The 10,974-nt window shown below is 53.5% G+C and overlaps 1 protein-coding gene across 2 annotated transcripts; it reads left to right on the top strand.

Annotated features, from left to right (window-relative positions):
* The first annotated feature begins 3,251 nt into the window (after nt 1-3,251).
* RABAC1 (Rab acceptor 1) lies at nt 3,252-6,253 on the top strand. Of its 2 annotated transcripts, XM_027515649.1 has the most exons (5): nt 3,252-3,515; nt 3,787-3,999; nt 4,319-4,416; nt 5,826-5,927; nt 6,010-6,253. In XM_027515649.1, the coding sequence occupies exons 1-5, from the start codon at nt 3,268-3,270 to the stop codon at nt 6,096-6,098; spliced, it is 750 nt and encodes a 249-aa protein (XP_027371450.1). In that variant the 5' UTR covers nt 3,252-3,267; the 3' UTR covers nt 6,099-6,253. The 2 variants fall into 2 exon arrangements, 1 of the variants encoding a protein (XP_027371450.1); XR_003506489.1 differs by having other exon boundaries at nt 3,322-3,515; nt 4,319-5,927.
* Nucleotides 6,254-10,974: the final 4,721 nt, after the last annotated feature.

The following is a 10,974-nucleotide window of genomic DNA, read 5'->3' as shown; positions in this document are numbered from 1 at the left end:
CTGTAGAACATTTACATCTACCCAGAAAGTCCCTTCATTGCCCCTTCCCAGTCAGCAGCCCCTCCACAGGCAACCATTGATCTGCTTTCTGTTACCACCTTTTGGTTGTGCCTGTTCTTGGACTCTGTAGAATGAAATCTTCTGGTGTGCTGCTGTCGCAGGTCCTTCTTATCCTCAACATCAGGTCTATGAGGGTCATCCATGGTGTCTCAGGTATTGGTAGCCAACACTTTTTCATCGCAGGGTTTCCCACTGTGTGACTGTTATGCTATTTGTCAACCCACTCTCCTGTTGATGGAGTTGTTGTTTCCCTTTTGGGAGCCTCTAGGAACATTCTAGTAACATCCTCTGATGACACATGTGGGCATCTCTGTTGGGCACATGCCTAGAAATGGAATTGCTGATTGGGGATAGACTGTGTTTACCTTTCATAGAAATAGCCAGGCCCTTTCCAAAGCTCTTGTGTCATTGGCATTGCCACAATGTATCACATTTCCAGTTGCTCCACATCCTTGTCAACACTTGCTATTGTCAGTCTTTTGAATTTTAGCCCTTCTGGTTGGGCAGCCCTACCACTTCCCTTGAGGCAGCCTTTCTAACAGAGATGGCAGTGAGAGGAAGGCCTGGGGCTGGTCCTTGGCCTACCTGCCTCCCAGCTCAAATGTCTGGGATGCTGAGAGTCCACATGAGTGTGAGTGTGTGCACGTGCCCACCACACAAGACAGTGCTGAGGAAGAGTGCCTTAATCTGCAGGGGACAGTCTGAGGGCAGGGGTCATGATGCCAGACACCGCCTGTGGTGCCCAGGGCAGAGCCTGGTCCTGGTAAGTGTTATGAGCCCGGACCTCCCCTAGGGAGGCCAGAGAACCTACTTTATTCACCGGATACAGGGAAAGGAATACTCCCATAGACAGGTGGGCAATCTGAGGTCTAGAGAGGGCAGGGACTTCCTTGAGGTCACACAGCAAATACATAACCCAGGTTTCCAATTGTCTATCTTCCTATCCTCCCAGCTCCATTTCTTCCAGGGATCCAAGAGGCAGGAAGGTGGCCTCAGGCTGGAGGGACCCCCTTATCTCCAGCCATCCCCCTAATTCATGGCTCGCTTGCCATAGGCCCCTTTTCCCTGGTCTCCCCTCACCCCCCTGTCTCAGGAATCTTCCTATCTCTCACAGTATCTCCGCCTTAGGGCTTCCTCCCACAATCCCTGTTTCAAGGGGCTCCTCCCTCCCATTGCCCTTATGTCAAGTCCCACCCTGCCGCACTCAGAGGGTCCCTCCCCATAATGTCCTTGCCTCTCGACCCCACCGTCCGCAGCCCATGCTTTTTGACACCTCCAGGCCTTTGCTTATTATGTCCTCTGCTCAGAGCAAGTACTCACAGGAACACAAACATGAGTTATGAGTGAAATGACTTTTATTTGTGTTGTATGAGGAAGCCCCAGAGCTCTCATAATAAAAGTCAAATCCCATTTCCCCAAAGTTGGCCCTGGAAGAAGGCAGCTGGGTCTCTGCCTCCTACCGTCTGCTCTTCAAGACTCATGTTTTGCTTGGGGGCTCTTCCAGTTACCTCCACTGCTCCCATTACTTTGAAATTAGGTGGCTGCTCCCCTATTAATGCTTTGGACTAACTGTGGACTCACAGGAAACCTCCTACCCCAATTTCCTGAAGCCCAGCTCGGCCCAAGTGGGAAACCTGAACAAGCTTCTACTAAAAGCCTGGGGCTGTCAAAGAGGAAAAGTGAAAATGTCATTTGCTCACTCGACCCCATGGACTGTAGCCTGTAAGGATCCTCTGTCCATGGAATTCTCCAGGCAAGAAAACTAGAGTGGGTAGCCATTCCCATCTCCAGGAGATCTTCCCGACCCAGGGATCAAACCTGGGTCTCCTGCATTGCAGGCAGATTCTTTACCGTCTGAGCCACCAAATATTTCATTGGGTGTTCTCCTTTAGCCGCACCCAGCCTCGGAAAATGAGGTTCTCAGTCTGTGTAAGAAGAAGTTTCGGCTTCCCGAAACTTCTATACACTTCTTGAGGCCATTCTGGTGCACCTGCTTAGAATGCCGGCTGGTTTTCTACAACTCACCCTGCGGCAGGGGAGAAGACTGAGAGAGCTAAGATTCTGGGAACCAGGGGAAAGAAAGGCCCATGTCTCAGACACCAGCCACTCTTTGGGACATCCAAGGGGCCAATGAGAAGGCTGGGACTTCCCTGGTGATATAGTGCTTAAGAATCCACCTTGCAATGCAGGGGACCTGGGTTCGATCCCTGGTCTGGGAACCAAGGTCCCACATGCCACAAACCAACTAAGCACCATGTGTTGTAACTAAGACTTGATGTAGCCAAAAATAAACAAAAAAAAATTTTTTTTTAATTTTTTGAGAAGGCTGAACTCTAGAAATAATTATAACAGCCATGATAATGTAGTGGCAATGGACTACTGTTTATCAAAGTTATGGAATATCAAGACTCTTTCAAGCACTTTACATGGATCATTCAACCCAATCTCAATCCCATGAGTGTGGTACTCCCAGGATCTTCACTGTCCAGATGAAGACACTGAGGTTCAGGGAGGTGATGAGCTCAACACAGCTTGAAGTTTGACCTCTGACCCCAGAATCCCAGCTCTTAGTTATGACATCTACATCTTTAAAAAATTCTCACCCCTTCGATAAAACTGGACAAAAAAATGATAAATGAAAAAATAAAATCTCAACCTTTCCCTCCACTTCCCTTCACCCTAACCAAGGTCCCTAATCCTAACCCATTCATCCTTGGGAGCCCAAGGGTGGGGCTGGAGCTTTGCTCCCCACCTTAGACACCCCCTCCAGCAACCATGGCCCCATCACTAGCCTGTTAAAGAAGGAAGGAATAGACTCCCACGAATTCTTTACAGTCTCGCTTTTCAAAATGTGGGCCATGGACCAGAAGCATCAACATCACCTAGAAAATTGTTAGAAACGCAGATGAAGGGTCTCGCCCTAGATCTGCTGAATCAGAACATCTGAGTGTTTTATCAAGTGTTTTTTTAATACCTCCTAGAGACAGAACGACAGCTCTACACGGTCCCAATTGTAGCCTGCACGGGGGAGTACACAGCGTCTTCTTGCCTTTAGAGCTTGCCTAACGCCCTGACTCCTGACAACTCACCTTCCCCGACTCCACGCGTCCTAATCCGGAAACTACAATTCCCACAATGCCAAGAGGGGCTCTGGGTTATTTTACACGACTACAACTCCCAAAGTGCTTCGCGAGTCATGCCACCATCATGGTGCCCATTCACCCCGGCACCATCAGGACTACAACTCCCACAATGCTCGGCAGCAGAACTACAGTTCCCCAGCGGCTCCAGAACGGCTACACGTCCGCTATAGCTCTGCTGGGTGAGGCCGGGCTCGGGCGGGGCCCGCGGGGTCTGCAGAGCCCTGGGCTCCTCAGTTCTTTCCCAGACAACATAGACATGGCGGTCGAGAAGGACCAGCAGAAGGATGCCGAGGCGGAAGGACTGAGCGCCGCGTGAGCAACCGAGACCCGGGAGTCCTGGTCCCCCGACCCCTTCCCCCTGGGGGTCCTAGGAATCCTGGCCTCTAGACCTAAGAGCTTGGGCCTCTGTTGTCCTCTTCGGGGAGTCTGGGCCCTCAGCCCCTTTCTCCCCTGAGATCCAGGAGCCTGGGACCATTATCCACCCCAGAACCCCGGAGTCCGGCCCCCCTCGGTCCTCTTCTTGCTGGAGGGTCCGGACTCCATCCCGGTCGGTCGATCGCTGACGTGACCCCTCACCCATCAGGACCCTGCTGCCGAAACTGATTCCATCTGGCGCGGGCCGCGAGTGGCTGGAGCGGCGCCGTGCGACCATCCGGTCCTGGGGCTCCTTCGTGGACCAGCGGCGCTTCTCGCGGCCCCGCAACCTGGGCGAGCTGTGCCAGCGCCTCGTACGCAACGTGGAGTACTACCAGAGCAACTATGTGTTCGTGTTTCTGGGCCTCATCCTGTACTGTGTGTGAGTGCCTCTTCGGCCAGTCCGCGCCCCCGTCCCCACCCCCACCAGGCTGCGTGGCCCGCGCTGGCCTACCCCGCCCTCAGCATCCGGCCGCACCTCTCACTGCCCGGGCCCCATTCCCATGGGATAGTTCCGCCGGAAGTTTTCACCGAAGGGCCAGGTCCCTAGTCCCCCCATCAATCTGGCCAGGATTCAGTGTGACCAAATGTGATTTCCTCGGCCCCAAGCAGATCGCCTGCCATCCGCCGATGGGAAGGTCAGGGCCTCCTTGTCTGGCCTAGCCCCAGCTCCCTGACGCATGGCTCCCTTCCCCTTCCAGGGCGACGTCTCCCATGCTGCTGGTGGCTCTGGCTGTCTTCTTTGGTGCCTGCTACATCCTCTATCTGCGCACGTTGCAGTCCAAGTTTGTGCTGTTCGGTGAGAAATCCCTTGCCCAGACTGTTCACATCCTGGTCTCTTGGAACGCAAACCTTTTGACATCAAACCCAAGTCCTTTTGAACCCACGTCTGCCCAAGCCTCTATCTACACTAGATTTCCCCAAACTCGGTCCCTTAAAGTCTCAGACACACGTTATGCTCCCACCCACTCACAGCCCCCGCAAGTTGCTATCCCCCAAGTCCAGAAGATACCCCAGAATCCACCTCCTCCTGACTCCTTAAACCTATTCTTTCCCTCTCCCTCCTGCCTGACCTCCTGCCAAAAACGTCAGCTGCACGTACCCACATCGGCCACCAGGTGGCGACTTCTCACTGGCCTATATCCGTGCTCCCCCTTTCCTGCTTCCTGGGGTGGAAGTGGAAATCTTGGGATTTCTCAGAGAGGGAAGCTGAGCCCTGTGGCTCACGTGGTCCCAGACTGACACCGGAAACACCACTGAGAAGAAAGACAGGCCTGAGGACTTCCCTGGTGGTTCAGTGGTTAAGACCATGCTTCCAACGCAGGGGGCATGGGTTCCATCCCCCATCAGGGAACTAAGTCACACATTATGTAAGGTGCTGGCAGAAGATTTAAAAATAAAACAGAGGGCCCTGAGTTCCCAGCTAGGGGATGCTCAAGGGCTTTGGACTGGGGATAAGGGGGAATTGGGCTCAGATGAACAGGTAGACCTAAGACAGAATGCTTCAGAAGCCTGCCGGTCCTATACATGACAAAGGTGGGCTGGGTGGAGGGCGCATCGGGCTAGCCCAGGGTATGGAGGGAGCGCTTGGAGTATAGACACGACTTGGCTTCAGCCACTGCTGCCACCAGTACCTGCAGTTCCGACCTTCCAATCCACCACGAGAAGCCAGACATCTGTACAGCTGCCCCTTGGTGTCCATAGGGGATTGTTCCAGGAGCCCGCATGGATGGCAAAGTCCACCGATGCTCAAGTCCTTTATGAAAAATGATGTAGTACAATGATCCACGGGTTTCCATCCGTGGATGCAGAGGGCCGGCCTATTGTTACATGAAATTATCCAGTTTTTCCAGCAGCCACAAACCAAATTCTGATGGAATAATGTGCAGACTCAAAAGACACATCCCCAGGTCAGATTTGGCTCTTAGGCTGCCAGTTGAAGGTTCCAGATCTGCGCGAGTGCAGGTTGGAGCAGGAGAACTAGTCAGGAGAGGGAGGCTGGGAGCTTCCTAGCAGAAGTGGGGTTGAAGGGCAGAGGGCAGGGGGCTGAGGAAGGCACTCTGTGTTCCCACGGTCAGTGGGTGGGGCCAAGGGCTGGAGGGCCTTGGCACAAGTTTAGATTAGACCCTGAGGCTCCCAGGGCTTGTGAGTTTTGGGGGAGCATCAGGGGTTACTCTGGGAGGAGGCACAATGCCCTCTGCCCCGCAGGCCGTGAGGTGAGCCCTGCCCATCAGTATGCTCTGGCTGGGGGCGTCTCCTTTCCCTTCTTCTGGCTGGCTGGCGCAGGCTCCGCTGTCTTCTGGGTCCTGGGTGAGTACAGGGTCTGGGCAGCACTGTGGGCAGTGGGGGCCAGGTGAGGCCACCAGGCCCTGAACTGCCCATTTTCCTGCAGGAGCCACTCTCGTAGTCATCGGCTCCCACGCCGCCTTCCACCAGATAGAGGCTGTGGACGGGGAGGAGCTGCAGATGGAACCCGTGTGATGTGGCTTCGTGGGCCCACCAGCCTCCCGAGCTAGCTGCCCCTGTTCACCCGGTCCCACTCAGCTCTGCAGCTCTGGCCAAAGGCCCCCTTCCCACATCAAGACCAGGGAGGGACTCCACCTTTGGAAATAAAACTGTTACAGTTGTTCAGCAAATATTCTCCCTCTTCTGTGGGTCTGTGTCAGTGATGCTGGGCTCCTGCAGAGACCAAGAAGGTGGGGGTGGGCCATGGGTGGAGGTGGGGGTGGGGAATGGACAATAAGCAAGATAAATAGCAAATATGATAGGATGGTCAGTGGCAACAAGTTCTAAGGAGGAGAAAAGAGTATGTCAGGGCCCCTGAGATCACCCCCATGTTTCAGGATTTGCTAGGAGGACTCAGGACTCAGGCACCAGCCGTATTCATCTGGCACCAGCTGCAATTTATTATCATGAAAGGTTATGAAGCAAAATGTCGCATAGTCGTGTCCGACACTTTGTGACCCCATGAACTGTAGCCCACCAGGCTCCTCTGTCCATGGAATTCTCCAGACAAGATCACTTCAGTGGGTTGCCATGCGCTTCTCCAGGGAATCTTCCCGATAAAGGGATTGAACCCAGTTCTCCCGCATTGCAGGCACTGTCACCTATGAAGCAAAATCAGCAAAGGAAAAAGGCATGTGGGGCTAAGTCCAGAAGAAACCAGACACAAGCTTCCCAGAGCCCTCTCCCAGTGGGGCCACCAGGCTGGGTGCAGTCACGCAACAGTGAAATGCTGTCTGCAGAGTTCACCACAGACTCAGTACCCAGAAAGAAAGCAGGTCTTCAGCATAAACAACGTGGTTTCCACAGTGCAGACGCAAGAGCCATTCTTTCGGGGAGCAGCAAGAACCCTGCTGAAATCCAGGTTCCCAGAGGCAGACAAGGGCCACTGCACAAGCACGCCTCTCGAAGGGTGGCCAGCGCCATGTCAACTCCTCACAGAGAAAGTTCTGGAAATGAGTGATAGGTGAAAGAAGCTTCCCTGAGGTGATGTTCAGTGAAGACTTAAATTGAGTGAGGCAGACTTCCCTGGTGGTTCCAGTGATTAAGAATCTGCCTGCCAATCCAGGGAGCACAGGTTTGATCCCTACACCAGGAAGATTCCACATTGCGGGCCAGCTAAGCCCATGCGCCACAACTACTGAGCCCACGTACCTAGAGCCCCCACCCTGAAACAAGAGAAGCCCCCCGCCCCTGCCCCTGCACAGCAAGGAAGACCCAGTACAGCCAAACAATTTTAAAAAATTGAGTGAGGGAGGGAATTCCCCGGGTGGCCCGGTGGTTAGGACTCCATGCTCTCACTGCTAGGGACCAAGGGTCAATCCCTGGTCAGGGAATTAAGATCGCATAAGCCATGTGGTATGGAAAATAAATTTTTTTTTGAACAAAGACCTACTAGCTTTCACACTTAGATATTAATTGGTAGCTAATCAGCTTTAGTTTGTGAAGCGAGTGAAAGTCGCTCAGTCGTGTCCGACTCTTTGCGACCCCATGGACTATATAGGCCATGGAATTCTCCAGGCCAGAATACTGGAGTGGGTAGCCTTTCCCTTCTCCAGGAGGTCTTCCCAACCCAGGGATCCACCCCAGGTCTCCTGCATTGCAGGTGGGTTCTTTACCAACTGAGCTATCAGAGAAGCCCCGAAATAATCATAAAGTGAGAGCAGGAGCAGCCACAGACCCCTCCCTCCCAGAGGGAGAATGTTCTGGTGAGAGGAAAGAGTAGGTGAAATGCCGGGAGACAGCAGTGGGCCTGGCGGCAGGAACAGTGAGGAGGCCTGTATGGCTGGAGCAGACGGGGAGGGCGGGTGGGTGAACTGACCCCCCTTTGGCGGGGAAGAGGCGTTGGTTCTCCTGAGTGAGGTGAGAGAGGCACCCTCGGCTCTTCGCTGTGGCGTGAAGGCCACTGTGTGGTACAACCACCGACTAAACAGAAAGGCAGGCGGTAGGGAAAGCAGGTGGCAGGTGTGACGACAAGTGAGGTGGCAGATAGGGCCCGAAGAGCCACTTCAGAGGGGGCTCGCTGAGGAGGCGACGTTTCCGTGAGCTCGGAGGGACACAGAGCCGGCCACAGCAAGAGCCGCGGGCGAAGTGACCTAGCAGGGGCACGGTGCCCCACACGGCCAGTTGAGGCTGGCCTCCCCACCCTCCGGTCTCATCAAAACCCACTAGTTCACTGTTCTTTTCAGTAGGTGTTTATTGAGGGCTCACTGAGCGTCCAGTATTGTTCTGGAATTCTGTCACATATGGTGGCCATCAGCCACGTATGGCGGGTTTCCCCGGTGGCTCAGACGGTAAGGAGTCTGCCCACAGTGCGGGAGACCTGGGTTCCATTCCTGGGTCGGGAAGATCCCCTGGAGAAGGAAATGGCAACCACTCCAGTATCCTTGCCTGGGAAATCCCATGGACGGAGGAGCCTGGCGGACTATAGTCCATGGGGCTGCAAGAGAGTCGGACACGACTGAGCGACTTCATAGCCATATATGGCTACTAGCTACTTGAAACATGGCTGATCCGGATTGAGACGCGCTGTACGTATAAAATACACACCAGATTTCAAAGACTTAGTAGGAAAAGAGTGTAAAATATCTCATTAATAATTTTTATATTGGTTATGTGCTGGAAGGATAATCTATCAGATGTTGTTGTTTAGTCACTAAATCATGTCCAACTCTTGCGATCCCTATGGACTGTGGCCCACCAGGCTCTTCTATCTATGGGATTCTCCAGGTAAGAATACTAGAGTGAGTTGCCATTTCCTTCTCCAGGGGATCTTCCCAACCCAGGATTCGAACTGGAGTCTCCTGCACTACAGGCGGATCCTTTACCACTAAGCCACCTGGGAAGCTGATGGATATGTTGGCTATCTGTTGGATATGCTAGGGTTGGATATGTTAGGGTAAATTAGTATTTTCACTTTTTTCTTTACTTTTTAAAATGTGAGGGAATTCCCTGGTGGTCCAGTGGTTAGGACTTGGCACTCTCACTGCGGAGGCTGGGGTTTGATCCCTGGTCGAGGAACTAAGATCCCCCATACCACACAGACAGCATGGCCAAAATATATATATATATATGATTAGGTACATAATGCAACATTACATCTGTAGCTCCTATCCTGTTTCTACTAGACATGCTGGCTTAAATGCTGAAGAAACAACAGCATCACAGTTGAGGCCCTGCCTTCTTGGGACTCATATTCATGAACCAAACAACCAACCATTAGGAAGCTCTCAGACAGCCAAGACTATGAAACAGGAGACTGGATGTGACTAGAGGGTAATTGTGGAAGGCAGGGCTCCATTAGAGTGGAGGGGCAGGGACTTGCTGGGCAATGAGGAGGAGCTTGCCCTTCAGAGGTCTGGGGAAAGAGTATTCCGGCCAGAGGGAATTACAAGTGCAAAGGCCCTGAGGTAGGACTTGCTCAATGACGAGGCATGGCTGTGGGTGGGGAGAGGGGAGAGACAAAGGAGATGACGGTGGGGAGGATGGCAGGGGCCGGATCAGGCAGGACCTGGGAGCCAAGCGGAGGTTTTGAACTATAGCTTAAGGCAATGTGAAACTATGGAAGGCTCTTGAGCAAGGGAGGGAGAAGGTCAGGTATGAATGTCAGGAATATCCCCAAGCGACTTCCCTTGGAGGTCTAGTGGTTAAGACTCTATGCTTCCTCTGCAGGGGGCACAGGTTCGATCCCTAGTTGGGAACTAAGATCCCACAAGCCACGCTGTGTGGCAAAACAAAACAAAACTATCATTTGGGGTCCTGAGGTTGAGCTAAGCTGGGGAAGATGAGGCAGGGACTGTGAAATGGAAAGGACAGACAGGAAAAGCAGATTCAGGAAGATGAAGGTGGGAACTTGGTGACTGGCCTGTGTGGGAGGGAGCAGGCAAGGGGAACCCCCAGGCTTTCGGCAAAATGGGGAGACCAGGGGGCTTGTGTGTCCGGGTTCACGGTGTTCCCGGTCACCGGGGGGCGCAGTTCCAGTGGTTGCCGCTAGAGGGCGGAAAAGCGCTTCGTCCAGCCCTTCTCCCCGGAGGGCGCCAGGGACGGGCTTGTTCTGGCAGAGGAGACCTGGAGTGTCTTCGGCTGCGGGTTAGGCTCCTGGGTCTAATCAGAGGCCAAGTTCCCAACTTGAGGATGGCTGCAGGTGTTCAGTTTTTTAATCCAGATGCCAGTATTCGCAGGGGAGACTGCCATCAGGGTGGGTGATCACTCTGCCCAGTTTCCGTTGCTGGGCCTGGAGTGAATGTGGTCAGACTGCCTTGCTTAAAGGTGACTGAGGCCCGAGACTGCCTCGCTTGAAGGAGACTGAGGCCCGAGGCCCGAAGACTGGGGACTGAGCTCACTGGGGCAAGGGATTAAAGCCCAGGTCTGGGAGTGGGAGGCTGGGACTCGGGCCAGAGGCCTAATGTGGAGGTGACTGACTCCAGGTCCCTAACTCTGATATTGAGACCAGAAGCTTCCACGGGGTTGTTCATGAGTAGGGGGTCACTTCCCCATCTATCCCTTCCTGACTTGGAGTTGAAAAGTTTGTTTTGGGGTAACAGAAACTGGGGGACTTGGTGTCTCACCAAGAACCACAAGTCTGGTTGTCTATTTTGGTGATGGAGGTTGGGGGTCCAGCTGGCTGGTCGGGGTGGCAGACTGAGGATCTGACTGTCAGTTTCATGACTGAAGAGCCCGTGGGCTCAGGTTTGGGGTGACAGGCACAGTGCACCTACTTGTCCAGTGCAGAGTGACAGAACCAGGGAGTGCTTGCCCTTCCCCTGGGGTGTCAGACTGAGCATCTGATTGTCTTGTTTGGGGTGACAGCTTGGAGTCCAGTCCCTGATTTGGGGTAATAGAAATTGGGGTGCTC

The sequence above is a fragment of the Bos indicus x Bos taurus genome, chromosome 18 (assembly GCF_003369695.1).
Source record: "Bos indicus x Bos taurus breed Angus x Brahman F1 hybrid chromosome 18, Bos_hybrid_MaternalHap_v2.0, whole genome shotgun sequence".
Lineage (NCBI taxonomy): Eukaryota > Metazoa > Chordata > Mammalia > Artiodactyla > Bovidae > Bos > Bos indicus x Bos taurus.
The sequence above is the reverse complement of the archived record's forward strand: the minus strand, read 5'-3'. Positions and strand labels throughout refer to the sequence as shown.